The 19,157-nt window shown below is 45.2% G+C and overlaps 5 protein-coding genes across 5 annotated transcripts; 2 read left to right on the top strand and 3 right to left on the bottom strand.

Annotated features, from left to right (window-relative positions):
* Positions 1-341: 341 nt before the first annotated feature.
* Positions 342-3,247, top strand: CLUP02_08629 (uncharacterized protein; the record flags this gene model as incomplete). The annotated part of the gene is made up of 4 exons (XM_049287615.1): positions 342-353; positions 421-587; positions 668-2,528; positions 2,585-3,247. 4 exons carry the CDS (start codon positions 342-344, stop codon positions 3,245-3,247), a joined length of 2,703 nt encoding a protein of 900 aa, XP_049144758.1.
* A 216-nt stretch (positions 3,248-3,463) lies between these two features.
* Positions 3,464-4,382, bottom strand: CLUP02_08628 (V-type proton ATPase subunit E; the record flags this gene model as incomplete). The annotated part of the gene is made up of 3 exons (XM_049287614.1): positions 3,464-3,614; positions 3,687-4,195; positions 4,353-4,382. The coding sequence occupies 3 exons, from the start codon at positions 4,380-4,382 to the stop codon at positions 3,464-3,466; spliced, it is 690 nt and encodes a 229-aa protein (XP_049144757.1).
* A 523-nt stretch (positions 4,383-4,905) lies between these two features.
* On the top strand, positions 4,906-7,813 carry CLUP02_08627 (uncharacterized protein; the record flags this gene model as incomplete). Its single annotated transcript, XM_049287613.1, has 4 exons — positions 4,906-4,919; positions 5,272-5,353; positions 5,984-6,040; positions 6,128-7,813. 4 exons carry the CDS (start codon positions 4,906-4,908, stop codon positions 7,811-7,813), a joined length of 1,839 nt encoding a protein of 612 aa, XP_049144756.1.
* A 2,683-nt stretch (positions 7,814-10,496) lies between these two features.
* Positions 10,497-11,546, bottom strand: CLUP02_08626 (tetraspanin; the record flags this gene model as incomplete). Its single annotated transcript, XM_049287612.1, has 4 exons — positions 10,497-10,698; positions 10,742-10,998; positions 11,058-11,290; positions 11,378-11,546. 4 exons carry the CDS (start codon positions 11,544-11,546, stop codon positions 10,497-10,499), a joined length of 861 nt encoding a protein of 286 aa, XP_049144755.1.
* Positions 11,547-11,701: 155 nt separating this feature from the next.
* CLUP02_08625 (uncharacterized protein) lies at positions 11,702-12,814 on the bottom strand (the record flags this gene model as incomplete). Its single annotated transcript, XM_049287611.1, has 4 exons — positions 11,702-12,022; positions 12,075-12,187; positions 12,404-12,574; positions 12,634-12,814. 4 exons carry the CDS (start codon positions 12,812-12,814, stop codon positions 11,702-11,704), a joined length of 786 nt encoding a protein of 261 aa, XP_049144754.1.
* Between the last annotated feature and the right edge of the window lie 6,343 nt (positions 12,815-19,157).

Genomic DNA, 19,157 nt, shown 5'->3' with positions numbered 1-19,157 from the left:
TGTGTGCCGCAGCCAAGGTGAGCTTTGGCAGAGAAAAGAAGCAACAAAACGTGGACTGCCACTTTGGTACCCGGATGCTTGCTGGTAGGTGTCAACCGTTGACTGTTCGTTCAATATCTCACCAAAATCAACAAGCAACGTCGCAGCTACATACATCGCTTGCCCAAGTGCGAGCGGTTTGAGACGCCAACCCCTCTACCATGAGTATGAACGCAGTAGTTAAAAGGGAATGATCCCGTCCTAACGAGAGTATGAGGGGGGGGGGATGAATCATCGAGTTTCTTGCTCATTACCAAACTGATGCTTTGTACCTATTGAAATCCATGTTCCTGGAGTCGAGAATGGCCGCACACGTTCCATTGTTCTAGAGAGCCTCTCTCCAAAGGGGTGCTCTGATGACATAAGGGTTGATAAGATAAGACGACACCTAAAGTGGTCTCCACTAAATGCTCCTTGAACCACGCCCAACGCGAAAAGCGTCACCCACGCGTCGGACTCCCGAGCCTCCCAACTACAGCTGTATCCGACCTCAGTGAATTATGTAAACCAATATTCTATCACGACTCTCCACACATCCTGAAAGGCACGTTCGTCTTTAGCCCGCTGGGTTCTTAGTAGCCTGGGTTAACAGACACTTGCGTGGTCAGATTTGTGCACAAGGCTGCAGGCGCCTGCTCTCATCCGCCATGGCTCGCAAATCGGCCAACACCGCCCAGGCAGATGCGAACAAGAATCGCGATATCAGAAGCTTTTTTGGTGCCGGCCGCGCTGTTACGAAGGCCGCACCTGCCGTTTCCTCCTCACAGGCCTCTCAAAATTCTGCATCTCAATCCTCGGCAGCAACCCAGGAGCTCCTGTCCACCCGCGCTCCTGCCCGAGATGTGAAAACGGTCATGAGCAAGAATCCCCCGCCAAACAGAGACTTCGATGAGAACAAAAATCTCAAGATCGCCAAAATTTCTCCTGGCAAAGGTGCAAACTCATCAGCCGGCCAACGGCCTGCCCTCACGGCATCAGATCTCAATGCCTCCATGTCATCCTTATCCGAACTTCAAGATACCCCAGTTCTGTCTCCAGCCATGCGGCGTGTCATTCGCCTAACGCCACTACGGCAAAGATCACAGCGATCACGATCTGGCACGCCGAAGGGGGTTTCAACTCCCAAAATACTACGGTCAGGTCGAAGTACCGGCTCGCCGCGTAAGGTCCGCTTCTCATCGCTACCATCGTCTCCTCGGGTCTCTCTTGAGCCTGAGGAGCCAACAACCCCACGAAGGCTGCTCTTTGGTCAGAGTCCAGGCAGGAAGACAGCCAGCGAGAGCCCAACAGGTTCCCCTCCAGCCGGTGATCTGCCCGAGCTACCCTCATTGCAGAAAGGTAAGCTGCAACGCACGCCGAAGCGCGATATATCAGGGGATCCGAAAGTCGATGGAACCCCCAACAGCTTGCCGTCACTTCCAAGTCTACCCAGCTCCCCGGCCCTTCCATCTTCTCCGCCGACTGCGAACAAGCGTCCGACTCTCACGAGGGATGCAGTTATCAAAGGGTCCGATGACGAGGACGACGACGGTTCTTTGTCCGATGACTCCTTTCCGGATCTCGACATGCTTGGCCCCACCAAACCCAGGCCTGATGGCACGCCAAAGGCCAAGAGACGGGCCAGGATGGTTCACAAGTCACCTCTCACCATCCAGCCGAAGCACAAATTCGACTTCAAGACGCTGGACGCCCATTCGAGGAGGCACGATGTGCTGTTCGACAGCCCGCGACGACCGGCTGAGCCTGCACCTAAGGATGAGATCATGGTGGATGTTGAAGAAAGTCCCAGCAAAGCTCGCCAGAAGCTGATCGAGATTGCTGGTGTCAAGACTGAGGAAGATGCGGACAAGGCTCTCCGGGCCATGGAACGAACGGATGCCGGTGCCTCGAGGACCAGATGGTACTTTTTCAAAAAGGACATTCACGGCCTAGATGAACCTCCTCCGTTCCCGAAGAAATTTGCGAAGGGTCCCTGGTCTTTTCTCGATAAACCTGGTACCAGAGACCGACACATCATGTCGGGGATGCCGAACAATCTTGCCATTAATGTCAGGTTTCCGGACGAATTATATCTCTGGATCTTGGATATGGTTGCTGTTGAGAGAGTTGGTGTTCTTCGGGAGGAATACAGCAAGATCGTCACTGCCAATGGCAAACAGGTCAAGCGTCTGATCACGTCTCAGAAGTTCGAAGAGTGCTTGAAGAGATTGGGCGCAGCGGACCATGTAGGAGACGAGGTACTACGACCGGTGCGAGAAAGCCGAGATATCTACGCCGATTACGAATGGGAACCTCTTCAGTCGTTTTTGGAATGGGTTTCCTATGTGGCACATCATCTTAGTTATGCAACAGTTGCGTACGCTGTCAAGATGCTCTTGCGCATGGCAGCTGACAAGGTGATCCTCGAGAATGTGGATGTTCTCACGCGCCATCAGGATGCCTTGGCAGCCTTGGTCGATACTGTCGAGGATAGTGCCTGGGATGAGTTTGTAAGTATACCCCCCGGGTGTCAAGTTGATGCTGTTGCTAATATGGCCTGTCATAGTGCGCCGAGACCTGCTCGTCTCTTTATCATGGGTTCGACAAGACCTCGCTGCGAATGTTGCCGCTCATCTGCATGCCTGTCACTTCGCGGAAGCTGCACGAGCTGCGCAGACGCCTAGCAGTCGCCTTCTTCCTTCGAGACGCTGCTCTAGCAAACGAGCACCCCGACGATGTCATTAGCCTTCGCCTCGTCATTGCCCGGGTCAAGGACAGTGACTTCAAGATCAACAACAAGACTGACTATGTGAACTTGAAGGCTCTGGTCCAGCTCCTCGACATGGCAGTGGATGATGGGGCTTTCGCGCATGATAACGAGGACTCGGACTACGAAAAGGAGTTCAACAGTAACATTGACGATCTGGCGAAACGTCTCAAGGCCATCTGGCGAGGCATCAACGACACAGGAGCTGCGAACTTGGCCCGCACAGAGGCCAAGAGCGTGCTCGAATGGGTTGGAGAGCGTCTGACATACTCGGTCAGAACCAAACGCCCGCCGACACAGAGCATATTCGGAGATCAGGGTCCGTCGTCGGCCAAGAAGAGGCGCCAACAAGAGTTTCTGCAAAGATTCGTGCATTCTCGGAAGAACAAGCCGTCCGAGATAGATACCAACATCGAGTCAGCTTCAAGCGAGGATGAGACTTTCGTTACGGCAATAGGTTAAGATGATAACGAACTCGTAGTTGCAACGATAACTACCTAATACGCCAAGGGTTGGCCACCATCATACAGCATCTAAGATACACCACAGGAAGGAGTTTGAAACAGGGTAGGCGCCGGGGAATCCTTCATGCAGCGTTTAGTGTGTCCAGCCCCAAGGGAGATAAAAAGGGCTATACAGGGTTTTTGCAAGGCGCACTTATGGGAAAAGGGTGGTGGTTTAGTCAGTGAATCTGCGGTTGGGGTTCTTGCCAAACAGAGTCTCTCGGACGGCCGGCAGACCGGTCTCCTGGAGGAGGTTTAGACGCTCCTCGAATGTGTTGTTGATTTCAATCTTGCCCTTTCCACCGATGACGAAAACACCTCCAGCGCTACCTCGTTTGTTAGCACCATGATATGTCATCGTGATATGTCTGCCCGATTCTCGTTTGAATATCACGTACCTCTCTGCGGACAGGGGGTCCGACTCGTCGAGCTTGGCCGTGGTGTCCTTGCCAACCTCCTTCTTGTACTCCTTGGTGGCCTCGTCGATGGCCTTCTTGACGGCATCAAAGTCGGCTTTCCGTGCGCGGACGACGACCTCGGGCTCGGAGAGGGCGTACAGGCCCTCGAGGATCAGGTTCTTGAGAGTGGCCTGGTACTTGCCCTTGTCCTTGGTGGCGTTGGCGAGCTTCTTGCGGGCGTCCTCAAAGATGTTGTCGAGGAGCTCCTGGCGGGCGCCGAGGACCTTGAGCCGCGTCTTGTTGGAGACGGTGGAGCGTGTGATTTGCTGGGACATTTGGGCCTGCTTGAACTTCTTCTCGTACTGGCCGTCGATGGAGTCCGTCTCCTGGCGGACGAGCTTGGACTTTTCGATTGCGAACTCTTCGTTGGCCTTGATTTCGATCTCGCGGGCCTTTTCCATTGCTTCTTGCTTTATGAAGGCGGTCATCTTGCGGAGCTCCTGACCGACCTGTTTGGTGCACGCCATGTCTGGTTAGCCGGGCTGCGTCTGTCCATCTTTATCTCCATCTCCCCCTCATTCTCGTGTGCGTTCGTGTACATCGGGATATTCGGTTTGAGCCCCTACGAGGTTTGCGATGTGAGGCGTGGACGGGGAGGGGGCTTACTTGGTCGTCCGTCAACGGTTGGTGAGACATGATGGGCGGTTTTTGGGGGGGGCGGCTGCGTGAGCGACTTTTGTTGAATCAATTAGGTTTATCGGGGACGAAAGGACGACGGGCGATGATGATATCGCGTGGGATGTAGAGAGCAGCTGGTGGGGAGCCCGTCGGGAGGAAGTCTCGCGATGGGGGGAGGGGGAGAATCGGGATCGGATTGCGGTGGTTGAATGAAGCTGTTGTTTGACGAGGCCTACTACGACTACCTAAGGTGCTCTGGGCCGCGCAGCAAGCGCATCACTGGGCGTTCGGCCCCCCCAGCTTCAGGAACCACATAGCAGGTATCCATCCGTCCCGTCAGCCACAGATTGCTTGCTTGGCTGGGTGGGTGCGATACGGGAAGGGGCTCAGATTGCACCTGTGCCACATCTGGTCTGTGCGGCTGCTAAGATACTGGTGGCATTTGTCCACTTCTCCAGCCACGTTTCCTTCTCAAGCTGTGACATCACGCAGGCTGGCGAGGCCTATCAGCCCCAAGGCCCACCAGACCTCACCTTCCGCCATGGAATCGGGCAGGTGAAGGGAAAGGAGCGATAAGATAATCCGGTCACGTCAGGTGACGATTGCCCGAGGAACAGCCGCCTCACCCACCACAGTCATGCACCCAGCTGAGCTACCTCACCGCCTACCAAAATAGCGCATGGCAAAGGTGCAAAGGGGCTAGACGCGGAGTACCTGAACTGAATAATGCAATGCAGGCAGCACCTGGAGAGGTGGAGAGCGGCGGGAGTCCCTTGCTGCTTGGTTGCTGCGGGCGAGGTACCTACCTTGAGATCACTGGGATGTGTGATGTGGGTTGCTGCTGCTGCACTATTGTGCTTGACCGTACCTTGTGCTTGGTGACTTGGTTGCTTGGTACTCCGTACAGTCGGCATCCTGGCCAGACCACCCCGACCCTCTCCTACACCGATGGGAACAGAGAGCGGCCATTGCGTCGGTGCATAGCGAACGTACGTCTGTCTGGTGTTTCGAGCTGAGCCATCATCTAACACCAGAGACCTGTTCACCGACTCCGGCCATGTGGAAACTCGGTATTTTATAACGCTGCATTGGTCAGGTTTACGCAACCAGCAATTTCTCGGAGAGGACAGCCGGCCTGGAAGACGGAGTACCTACCTTCTGACGTTCCGACTTTGTCGCTTCCATTTAGACGCGCATCCGAACTTGAAACCCATCTGCAAGCTCTCTCTTGGCGGCTATTGGAGGGAAGCGACACCAAAGTCACCATTTTCGCAAGCGTGGCGAGACACAACCCGTCGGACAACTTTACCTAACCACACCATCTCCAATCTTCAACGTCGAAGCAAACCGCAGACGCCTCGTTTGCACCGGTACCTGTCCCGCCCTCTCCATCCTGCCGAAGCGTTCGATTCCACCTCCCTCCGTCCCGCCGCCGGAGTCGATTTCATCTGGTCCTTATTGCGAAAAGAGACGCTGCACATCTAACGAACGTGCCGCTAGGATACCGGCGGGACGACACACACGGCTGCGCGGATACAGAAAACAACGGACGACAATAAATCCATGAGACCGACCGCCGCTGCTTCAACTTCGACCGCCGCCAGATGACCGACGGCTAGCTCCTTGCGCGTGCAATGGGGTCCCTCGGCGGCATCTCCCCTGGGGGGACAATCGCCGTACGTATCTGCCTCCCTTTTGCGCCTCTGTCGCTCGCTGAACGACCAAGAAGCCGTCGCTAACGTTGTATTTTGCCCCTCGCGCAGATAGGAATCATCGTTGGTCTCTTGTCCACGAGCGTCCAGAGCCTGGGTCTCACCCTCCAACGAAAATCACACATTCTCGAAGACGAAAAGGGCCCACACGAAATACGTCGGCCACCGTATCGGAGAGGGAAATGGCAGCTGGGGATGGGAATGTTCATCGCCGCAAACCTGCTCGGTAGCTCCGTCCAGATCTCGACCCTTCCTCTCCCTGTACTCTCAACCCTGCAGGCCTCTGGCCTCGTCTTCAACTCGATATGCGCTACCCTTATACTTAACGAACCCTTCACGAGGTGGTCGCTATGGGGCACACTGCTCGTCTGCACGGGCGCCGTGCTGATCGCCATCTTTGGTGCCATTCCCGCGCCTGCACACAACCTCCAGGAGCTGCTCGAACTCCTCGGTCGGAAGCCTTTCGTGGTATGGATGATCATGCAGGCCTTCCTCGTCCTATCAATAGCCATCAGTGTGGACTGCCTCGACCACTTCACGAGCCTGTCACTCAACTCGAGATTCCGCTTCGTCCGCGGCCTCGCCTACGGAGCCATAAGTGGTATCCTCTCGGCGCATTCGCTGTTGGTTGCCAAGTCGGCTGTTGAGCTGATCATTAAGACGATCGCGGACGGCAATAACCAGTTTATTCACTGGCAGGCGTGGGTCCTCGTGCTGGCGCTGGTCACCCTGGCTTTGAGTCAATTATACTACCTACACCGTGGCCTGAAGCTCGTCTCGACCTCGGTTTTATACCCCATGGTTTTCTGCATCTACAACATCATTGCGATCCTGGACGGTTTGATATACTTTAAGCAGACGGACCAGATCAACCCCTTACGAGCATGTCTCATTGCATTGGGGACAGTCATCCTACTTGCCGGTGTGCTAGCATTGTCATGGCGACTCAGCGACGAACAGCACACGCCGGGCGTGGGCCAGTCATCTTTGGCACCAGGACTTGGCCTCGTGGAGGACACAGAAGATGAAGAAGAGTCCCTTCTGGGCGGCGATGATCTTTACAGCCTCCACGAAGAAGATGACCCATTACCAGCTACAACCTACTCAACATTTAACGTGGCCAGTGGCGAGACAACGCCGCTGACACCGACACCGAAGCGGAAGAAGACGGGCAGGAGATGGCAAGAGCGCGCCGAAATTTGGGGCGAGCTCGAAGACCGCGACACGTCCAGCCCGCCCATCTCGCGCCGGCGCTCCAGCACTATGCCTGGCGAGCTCACCGAATCTACCTCTCTATTACCGCACCGCCGTGGCGTAAGTAGCGGTAGCGGTAATCCTCTCTTTTCGTCCTCAGAAGCGGGACCCAGCTCCGAGTCCCTTTCGTCACGCCGGCCCGGCCCGGGTAGGAGGCGACGTAAATCCACAGGATTTCCGGGCTTCACAGCCCGCCGTCGGCGCAAGAGTCAGAGCAGCAGTCAGCCCACACTACAAGAGGCGTTGGGCGGCATATGGAAGCTCAAGTGGTGGCGACCTGACAGAGGAGACGACGGCGCGAGCAATCCACCGGGTAGCAGCGGGAGCGGCAGTGTGTGGCCTGCATTCCGAGATGAGCCTCCGCCGACGACGGGGCAAGGGGAAGGGGAGAGGGATATTGGTGGCAGTGGAGGCAATGACGGACGCGACGGGTCCCAGGATAGGGGGCGGGACCGGCAGCCGAATGATGATTCGCCTGTATGAGTATTGGAACACTTGTCACGTCATTATTCCCTTTTTAAACATCTTCTTTCCTTTTTCTATCAAGAGACCCCGTTGCTTCTTTATGTGAGCATGATAGCGATTACTTAGACATGTGACAATTGCCACCAGTACGAGTTATATCTGATTCTTGAATGATCTGCTTGTCTGATATAGTTGACGGGAGCACCTGTCGTCAACGTGTCTTGATCAATGACCTCGTCCAGCACAGAGAGGTCATAGAGACAGGTTCATCGGATGGTCGAAGCTGACTTTGGTCAAAACATGCTTTTGCTTTTTTTTTGGAGGTCAGCTGTCTACTACGAGCAGACACTTTGTCTTGGTTATTTTTTTCCATTCGCTTTTATCTTTCTGTCTTTGTCTGATGAGCGTCCTGTCCAGAGTGTTGAGATTATCTCTAAGAATGTAGAGAAGTGGATGAAGGACAACAAAAGACAGCTGTCATGTTTTAGGTGCACGGTCAATGTAAGTGATGTTACAAAACTGAACCTTTGTTCGTTCTCTCTTCCTTCTTGGACAGTTGGACATGGGATCATTATTGTAGTGGGCCGTGGGCGTCGTCCATGTCAACACCACATAGATTTCAGGACTAAACGAATGCGCCATAACGCAGCATCCGCGAGCCTGTCATCGGCCTTTCTCGATCTGGTCTGAACGGAGAGAGAACATGGGCTCATTCTCGTCCATGTACTGTCCGAGTCAGAGAGCCACTATATTTATCGCACTTGATTGACGGGAGAGCGACGGTGCAGGTAAACTTTCTTTTCTTTCTAGCGGCTTGTTGTATGGTACTCTTGGACCATCCCATCCTGACTCGGAGACTTTTAACGTCATTTGGCCCCAGGGGGGGGGGGTCTTAACCTGTCTGTAGGGAGATATCAAATAACTATCGTCGCCACTTTGCGTGAGAACAGTCGGCAGGAGGCGATTCAATAAAAGTTGTTGAGATGAATACTCCATTTGGTTCCGATGAATATGTGTAAAGAGAAAGAAAAAAAGGAAAAAGAAGAAGAAGAAAAAAAAACCGAGGTAGGTCTCCAGCATCCGGCGAGGTTTCGATAAAGTGCCACACCTATTCAAAAACGGGACCTCTTTTATTCTTCCTTGTACGCGAATTACAGTTGAAGTCCATGCCGTAGACCGACCTGTCTGCTTGCTGCTCCAGCGTCAAACGAGATGAGGAGTTCACTCAGCGCGCGCGCGCGAGAGAGAGAGAGAGAAAGAGGAATAGACCGGGTCGGCTCCACTTGACACGACATTTCCATAGACATCATGCATCACGAGTACTCCCCGCGCCCATTCTCTCATTCATACGGATACAAAACTCGGATACTCGGCTTCACAGCAATAAACAGACAAAAACATCACCCCAAGCCGCGTGTCATCGAGATAGATGTTGACGGGTGACGCGGTACTCCACGCTGAGTCAGGGTTGTAAACTGGTGTCGTTGAAGGTCGTGGCCGTCGCCCCCCCCCCCCCCCCCCCCCCCCCCCCCCCCCCCCCCGCCGGCTCTCCCCCCCCTTTTTCTTTCCTCCCTTCTGTGTCCCCGCCCCCCCCCCCCCGCCCCCCCCCCCCCCCCCCCCCCCCTACCCGCCGTTGATCCGGGTAGATGATCCAGCTCGTTTATCTCGTTCCATCTACATTGTGGGGTCACCCAGCGCATTACGTCCGCCCTTCTCTGCCCTCCCTCCCGTCCATCATAGTGTCTCTCGTCCGTCAACCTTGGCCAGGTGATTAATCCCATTCAAACCTACCTCCCAAAAATCCTCAACCGGCCTCTTTCCCTTCCTCCGCCATACGAGCTCCGGTTGCCTCCCAATCATCTCTCAACAGGGTTTCGCTTGGCGTGTTTACACTATACATCTCGAGAGTTCTTCTATTTCCGGCTCCTCCAATCCCCCGTCTCCGTACGACACTCTGTCCGTAGGCCAGTCAATCTGGCACATGCCATCTGTGGTTCACCAACCATGATCGGCAATCTTGTTGATTTGAATCCGTGGGGGCTGCAAACAAATAGATTGGGGCCCTGGCCCATCTCAATATACAAGGTCGTTCATGTCACAAATAGATCCGGCGCGCAGTGGCGTACTCACACTACAATGAACTACTGAACTTGTTATATATATGCACACACGCATCTCCCTCCGTCCTGGAATATAACCACAGCATAAACCGTCCTTGCCGACATGAGGAGCTGAGCCTCCCCCTATTCTTACACACCTCACGCCCTCCCATCGACTTCACTCGAGTCCACATGTTCAGTCACCAGTCACTAATCATCGAACGAGAGAAGAGAGAGTTTGAAAAAACAGGTACTGCTTTCAGGGCAAGTTCCCCCCTTTTTTACAGAACAGAGATAATCAACACTAAAAATCTATATATGGTGTCCGCACAAACAAGAAATAAGGGGGTTCGTCGGCAAGGAAGGCTTTGAGCGAGAGAGAGGTAAGAGAGATGTTGGCCGTCACACAAAAAAAGACCTGTCGCTTCGACTATCTCCGTCCGAAAATTCGTTTTCCATGCGTTAAGATTCGTACACCACCCGGTGTCTCCTCGTAACAGAGAAGAAGAAGACCGAGGGGCTTCTGCGGAACGCAGAAAAAAAGGGGGGGTCAAGTTATTGATTCTGCCTGTCCACTTTGTCTAAAGAAAATCGGAACAAGATTAAGACCAATCAATGGCCGCGGCGGGGGTGAGGCGATTCAGTCTTTTCCCCGGTCCAGGAGAAAGGAGACCACGAACAGTTGCTCGCTCCAGATTTGCCGCACGTTCGAGAGAAAAGGAGTTCTCGAGAAGAGGCTGGCTTCCCGAGCGAGAGAGAGAAGACAAAAATTGGCGCCAACTCGAGCCAGCGGCTTTTTTTGCCCTGAACAACCAAAGCTGAGCCGCCGGCTTAGAAACCGCGGTACCCAGCCTTCTCGTCAATGTGGCGGTAACGTTCGCGCTCCTTGCGATCCTTGAGCAGCATGGCGATGGTGACAATGAGCATGGCGTCGATACCGACCATACCGAAGACGGCAGTGAAGATGTTGTCGACGAAGATGTTGGCGAAACTCGTGATCGGGGTTGCGCAGCCGCGTTGCAGGGCGGCGGCGGCGGGACTCGGGCACTGAGCGTCGGTGACGAAGGCGGGCGAAGTGCTGTTGAAGTATCCGCAGCATTTAAACTGATGTCGAGCGTCAATCATTGTTGACGATACTTGAGAGTAGAAGAAAGGTCACTTACAGCAGTCTGCATGAGCTCCTGAACACGAGGGTCCTGGACGTTCCACGTCTTGCCAAAGTCGTTCTTGGTGGTGAGAGTAAGAACCCAGAGGTAAACACCAAGAATCAGACTGAAGAGACCGCAGAAGGTGGTCAGGTAGCCCGAGATCTTGAGCCAGCCACGAGTCGGCGTGATCATGCCGGGGATGGTGGAGAGGAAGGTAACGAAGATGAAGACGGCATTGGCAATACCGGCTATAAGTCAAGTCAGTCACGATGTTCGATATTTTCCCTAGCTCACTTCCGTCACGTAAGTGACATCCTCTTGGATCGTCGTCGTACCTGTCAGTGGGAATTGAGCTGTGAGCAAGCGCATAACAGCCTCGGTTCCTTCCGTTGGCGCCTCCTTGATGAGGTTCTGGTTGATGAGGGTGAAACCCAGAAGCAGAGCGCCGGTGATGACGAAGACGATGTCGGCGACCACGAAGGTCATGAGCACTTTGTTCGCCATGGCTGAAGCTTTTCGATGAAACCGAGCAGCCTAGAGACCCGAGAACCAAGATGTCGCTCGGAGAGACTTGGCTGCCCCTTGGTGCTGCAATTCCTCCTCTTTTTTCTTCCGAAGAATCCTCCTCTTTGTTGGAAATAGTTTTTAGATTTTGCGATTTAGAGATTGATGTTTGATTTTGACGTCCGGCGTCTCTTTGTGTCTAGAATTTGGTGATCGATAGGGAAAAAATCGGCGGGTATGCGTTCGTCGGTGTCGTCGGTATCGCTGGTGTCGGTGGGTAAGGACTGTCTTCGACCAGCAAAAATGTAACGGAACCTCCACCACCCAGCGGGGACGAGCACACGAGAAGGAAGGGTTTTTGAAAAGAGAGAAGTCGACGAAGCCGTCGCGAAGAAGGGAATAAGGTTGGAGTGAACGATTGTACAGAAGAACGTGAAGATGGACCGAAAATCACCCTCCAGATGAAAAAAACCCGACTACAGCACTGAGGAGTGGGAGGAGAGGAGAAGAGATGCCTCGTAGTGCAACAGAGACGAGGTCTGAGTCTCTCTCTCCACTGGGTCCATGGGAGAATGGGACGTGGGCGGTGGAGCGGGAGAGCAGCCGGTAAGGGGGGTCCACAATACTGTCTCGGACGAGACCTGCGCAGGCAAGGGAGACCCCAGAGGAGAATCGCCAGATTCAATCAGTCAGGCGAGGGGGCGCTGTATCGAGACTCGAGACTACTCGAGAGAGAGCGGTTACTTGGTTACGTATCCGTACATTAGTCTTACCTTAGGTACCTTATTGGCGGGCGGTCAGGGCCCCTCGTCTGTCTTGGAAGGCTCGAACAGCAGACGCGAGGATGAGAAACGCACCAGAAACACCTTGGGACCAGCCCATTGCTCGTCCACACTGTGCCTTGGGGGCCTTGTTGCCCCCAGTGAGCCAGCAAGAGGGAGCCGTGTGAAGAGATCGAGACAACAGCAGAGAAGAAACTGTGAAGGGGGAAGAAGAGGGCTGAGGGAGGTCGCGATGAATCTGACTCCCTGACGGACTGCGTTTCAGGATCGAGGGGCGTCCTCATGCAGGCGGCTGTGGCACGCACCAATCGAGAAGCCGTGCAGGCGCTGGTGACTGGGATCGTGGCCAATCACAACACCAGAATCGTCCAAGAGTCGCCAGATTGGGGTGGTCGTCCGTTTGAGCCAATGGCTTAGGGCTGCGCGTACCTTCCTTGGAGGTTTGGTCACTTTTCGGTACCTGGCTTGGCCACTGTTTAACTCCATCGTTTTATATTACTAAAGGATTGTGTTACGAAGGTAACTTTATTTACCTTATTATTCGCCTTATTATTAATATTACGTAAGCAAACTATATACCATATTAATCTACGATTTCTGTAGATTATTATAGGTATTGATTATGTAAGCAATACTGCTTATATAAGCTTACGTGAGCAATGGAAAGTGCTGGAAAGTAACTGAATAAGCTAGAATTCTCTCGAGGCGGAATTACGTATTACGATTACGCATTCACTTACGTATGCGCTTATTAATTATATCATAATTAATAAGCAATGGAATATTCTAGTAGGAGGTTTTTATACCTATATATAGGCGTGTATTTACCTACCTAGACCTTTCGTTAAACAAGCAACTTCTTATATATTAATTTAACTATATTACTCTCTTTATTACAAAAACCTCTTTTATATACGCTTATTTCCCCTATATTCATATATTCTTGCTTCTATATGAATATTCACTTTCTATATTCTTTATAAGAATATCCCGCATTACCTCGTTAAAGCTATACGTACTAGAGATTGCCGTAGTATATATAGACGCTACCCTACCCTCGAATTCCGTACTATTTAACCTTAACCCTTTTTTTATTTATCTTTTTCTCTATTCTACCCTCTCCCTTATTAAGGGATTATTAAAATTATAGTTTTAATAGCTTATTAATAAGCTAATATTATTATTTAAAAATAAGTAACCTATTATAATAAATTCGGGATGCGGCCGGTAATAGGACGCTAATAACTTAATAACCAGTATACGGATCTTATTATAAAAAAACTTTTTAAAAAGTAAAGCCTTTATAAAAGACTCTATAAGCTTTAGTTTTATAATATATTTATACTTATATTATAGCCTCGCTAGTTAAGTACTTATAGCTTAATTTCTTATAATTCTAAAGTTTTTACTTTTATAAAGTAATTAATATAAATAATAATAGATTACGGAAATAAACGGAACGTTAATAAACGATACTTAGCCGTTAGTAAAAAGCTGTTAGTATTAACGAGCTATAACTATCCGGAGTCGACTATTTAACCCTATTCTATCTGAGAAAACGAGCTTATTATAGGGCGAGTCCTACCCGAATATTAGTATTTATAAAAGAGCTAAATAAAGAAAATAATCGGGGTAGATTATTTTTACGGGCTAGTTACTTTATCAATACCCTAAAGACTTTATTTATTATAAATAGGGCGTTTATTAATAATTAATTATTAAATATACGAAGTTAAGGTATATATAAAGGCGTAAATAGTATTAAAATAGCTAGTTTAGTAGACCTTATAAGCCTAATAATAACTTATTTTTATAAAATAATAAAAATAATAATTAAAAATTAAAACTAAGAACGGTATTAATATAAAGAGCTCGTTTAATAACTTACTAAGCGGCCGGCAACGCGTTTAGATTAATAAAAATACGAAAAGCCTCTTTTTTATAACTATAAACCGATTAAAGAAGAGTTTATAAGTACTTAGGTAGTAAACTAGATTATTATTATAGAAGTAGGTAATAAGCTTTATATAAAAAGTACTATAGAATAGTATATTAAATAGGCCCTATTTAAAATATCCTTATTATTATAAACGTAATAATATAATTATAAAAAAAGCCTTTAAAATCCCCTTTCCTAGGGCGACTTCTTAGCGTTTATTTACTAATAATACGTAGACCCCGAGACTTAAGAATAAGAATATTATAGAGAGCTAAAAACGAAGAGGCTAAAAAAAGGCTAGACCCCTACTTAGTTCCTCGCTAAGTAGTTAGTAATCTATTATAACCTAAGTATAAAAAATATAGAGAATTTAAAAATAGAGGTATATTAGTTCTTTTTTAAATTACTATCTTAGCTATAGGACGATCTAATTCGTTATAAAGTTTTAATTAAGAGAGTATATAATATAGCTTACGAGGCTAATAAACTATAGTTATTAAATTAGTAAAAAGGCGGCGACTAGTTATAAAAGGACGGTAAGAAGAGGCTATATTTATTATTAAAATAATTACGTCGAATATCCCTCTTTTATAAAAAAAAGAGTAGGGAGAGCTCTAAGGGGCTAGGCTCTAGGGACTTATTAAAAGTAATATTATAAAGAGTGCTCGTGCCGAGCTATTATAAAAGCGTCGTAGTAGCGATATTAAGTACTTTATATATAATAAAATAGGCTATATATTTAGTAAGTACTAGAAAAATAAGTTAAGAAGTAGGGGTAACGATAAGCTAATATACCCCCGATCGAAGCTAATATTAGTAACTATTTAATAGGTTATTACCGAGCCGAGAGTTATAGAGGTCAACTCGTTAAAAAACGAGTAAGTATAAGTAATATACTTAATATATTTATACTAAGTATTAAGAAGGTATTAATAAGAATAATTACGAAGGGTAAAGTAATAGTTCTACGAGGTATTATTAAAAAGTTAGTAAAAGTTAATATAAATATATACTCTAAGATAAATATTATTAGTACTAGGCTCGTAACTTACTTAAGATTAACCCTAGCTACTACTATAGCTCCTTCGTTAAGGGACTTTTAGAGTAAAGCTATAAGCTAAGGGAAAGCTTATTAGTTAACGCTCTTTTTTATTAATTACTATAAATAGTTAAAGAAGATTCGGTAACTATTTACCGTAGTTAATAAGGATAAAGGAATAGTAAACCTCTTATTATTACGATTATTAATAAGCTAAGAGGGCATTCGTATTAATATAATAACGAATATATAGTTATACGAGCCTATTTTAATTACCGAACTAAAGGTAATAGTTTATAATATCGTTAAGAATTACGAGAGGATATATATATTATATATTATTATTATAAAAAGTATTATAGGGGTAACGGAGACTAAACTACGAGGGGGTCTATTATTAGAACTTTAATTAAAAGTAGAGACGTTTAATAAGTAGTTAGTAAAAGGACCGTAGTTATATAGCGGGGTAGAATACTCTATTAACCTAATTCTAAGTACTAAATTACTATATAGTCCTATTTATTTATTAAATAAGAAATAACTTAATAAGCTTTGCGTATATATTACTAAGAACTTAGCGAACGGTTATATTATATTTTTAGTTAATAAGGCTAGGGTACCGATCCTCTTTATATTAAAAAAAGACGGTATACTACGCCTCTATATAGATTACTATAGGCTAAATAAAGTAACTATAAAAATCGATACTTACTACTACTTATTAGCGAGCTCTTAGATAGGCTTTACGGAGCAAAATAGATTTTAAAAATAGATATTAGGGATACTTATTACCGTATCCGAATTAAAAAAAAAAGATTAATAAAAAATAGCGTTCCGGAGTTAATACGGTTATTTTAAGTATATTATTATACTTTTTAAGCTAACGAACGTACCCGTAACGTTTTAAGCGTATATTTACTAAGCGCTCGCCGACTTACTAAATACTTATTATATAGTATATATAGACGATTTAATAATCTACTTAATAATAAAAGAGTAGTATACAGAAGATATTAAAAAGGTCCTCTAATATCTACGTTTATATAGGCTTTTTACTAAACTATTAAAGTACTCGTTTTATTAAAAGAGGGTCGAGTTCTTAAGTTATATTATTATACTAAAAGGAATTGAAATAGACTTATTATAAGTACGAACGATTACTAACTAAAAGGCGCTAAAGTTTATTAAGGATATCTAAGTGTTCTTAGGGTTCTATAACTTTTATTATAAGTTTATTACTAAATACTTAGGTATTATTATACTAATAATAGTATTACTAAAAATAAAAAAGGGGTAAATAAGGGACTTCTAATAAACTAAGGAAGTAAACGAGGCGTTTAATTAGCTAAAGGTTACTTTTACCTCGGTAACCGTACTTACGTATTAGAACTTATAACGTATTATATAAGTAAAAACTAATACTTTAGTTAAAGCTATTATAGTAATTTTATTATAATAGGTTAATAGAGAATAGCGACCCGTTACTTATTAATTACGGAAGCTTATAAATACGGAGTAGTAATAGGCTATAGGCTAATAAGAACTGCTCGCTATAATAAAAGGGCTAGAGTACTAGGCTTACTATTTTTAAGGCCTTTTATAAAAGTTTATAATCCTAACGGATTACTAAGTACTTCAGGGAATAATTAATATATTAGCGCGGGACTTTTAGGGAAGGCTCGCGAAATAAGTATATAAACTATTAATATTTAACTTTAACTTAGAATACTAGCTAGGGAAAACGAACCCGGTAAACGGTCTATTTAAAAAGCTAGATTATATAGAGGGAGAAGTATTTTATAAGGACGTCCTCCTTATACTAATTTAGAAGTTATGTTTTATTAGCGAATTACTACCCGATATTTAGTAAAAAATAATTAGTTTAAAAAGATAAAATAATACTATTAAAATATATATTTAAGTAGTTAAGGCCTCCCTTCGTAATCTTAGCTAGATATTAACTAGCTCTAGGGACGGGGAATCCTCTTTTTTATATTAATAGCGTATTATAGGGCGTACTAATAAAATAATAATAATTATTACTATAATAACTTAAGGTAAGAAAGTAAGAGAGTTATTAATAAACGCTCGTTAATAGTTTAATAAGGATAAAGAGGAGTTAGATAGAGCTAGGGTTATTATATTAAAATAATATATCCTATACCCTATTATAAAGGAGTTTATAAGGGATAAAATAGTATTCGCTTTTCGTTTCTTATTAAAAATTAAAGAGCTCGTTAGAGGACTATAAGTTAAAAACGAGTTTTATATATTATAATTAATAAGAGTTCGCATTATAACTAGCGAGTTAAGAGTATATTTACTTAACGAATAGGGCATACTATTTTTTAAAAAAAGACTCGTTATTTTTTAAGTAAAATCTCTTTAAATAGAGATCTTTTATTAATATTACGACGACTATAAGGTAAGTTATATAAGAGCTACGAAAACTCTCGAGCTAATCTAAAAAAAGTTCTATTAAGAAAATATTTAATAAAATATTTAAGAATACGTTAAGAACTATAAGTATTATTTAAGAATTATAATTTTAAAATATAAGCCGTACGGGTAGCTATAGTTACTACTACTACCCTTATACCTATTTTAAGAAATATTTATAGACTTTATTACGGGGCTATTACTAAGCGCTTATAATAACGGCGCAGAGTATAATAGTATTTTAATTATTATTTATTATATAATAAAGTTCGCAAAGTTCTTATTTACTATTAAAATACTTAACGTAGTATAAATAGTAAGTATTTTATGTTAAGAGGTTAAATATAAGTTTAGTATATTTAAAAGTATTATTATAAATAGAGATAAGCTTTTTATAAGCGTATTTTAAGAAGAGTTTGCTAAAGAACGGGTAATACGTTACTAACTATTTATTACGTATTATTTATAAACGGACGGCTAAATAGAGCGAACCTATTAAATATTAAAAAAGTATTTAAGGATTTATACTAAGGGCTCGCTAAATAAGTAAGTAGCGTAGCTAGAGGAGGCCGAGTTTATATATAATAATAACTAATACTTTATTATAAAAGTATCCTCGTATATAATACTATACGGCTATTACTTTAAGTACGTTAAATATATACTTAATTATAAGGCTATAGTCTAAGGGGTTTAGAAAAGGGTCTAGAAAATTAGGGAGATTAGGGCCTAGGTTACGTAAGCGTAAATATAAGCCTTTAAGAGCTAAGTAATTTATTATAATAAAAAATATACCCTAAAGGAGTTTAATCGTAAAGAGGTCGTCGGCCTATTAATAAAAAATATATAATTTAAAAATAATAAACTAGCGCCGAAATATATTAAAGTAGCAATAGTTAAAAAGGTAGGGAAATAGGCTTATTAAGTATATTTATTAAAGTAGTATTAAAGAATATATAATATTTTTTTAGTTTCTTAGCTTAAGCTATAGGGAAATTACCGAATAGTTAGCGACTAAATAGCAAATCTCTTAGAGTTAGAGAACGAGTAAAATATTTAAAAAGTTAAAAAAATCGTTATAATATAAAATAAGGGAGGAAACTTATAATATCTTATTAAATAGGCTAAGTAGCTTACTAAGTATAATACGTAAGAGCTTATTAAGTATTTTAAAGGGGTAGTAGAAGTAGTTAATAAATTCGAATATTATAAGAAAAGGGTATATATAAAATAGGATAATAAACATTAAGTTCGTAGCGAAAGGTTACTAAAAATAAGTTAACTAATAATATATTATAAAACCCTTTTTATTTAGCCTAGTATAATCCTTAAAAAAAAGATATAATATTACAACCCTTAATAATATATTATTAAAAAATTGCTAAGATCTAGCTACGTAAGGGGAGTAACTT

Source organism: Colletotrichum lupini, chromosome 4 (assembly GCF_023278565.1).
Source record: "Colletotrichum lupini chromosome 4, complete sequence".
Classification (NCBI taxonomy): Eukaryota; Fungi; Ascomycota; class Sordariomycetes; order Glomerellales; family Glomerellaceae; genus Colletotrichum; species Colletotrichum lupini.
The sequence above is the reverse complement of the archived record's forward strand: the minus strand, read 5'-3'. Positions and strand labels throughout refer to the sequence as shown.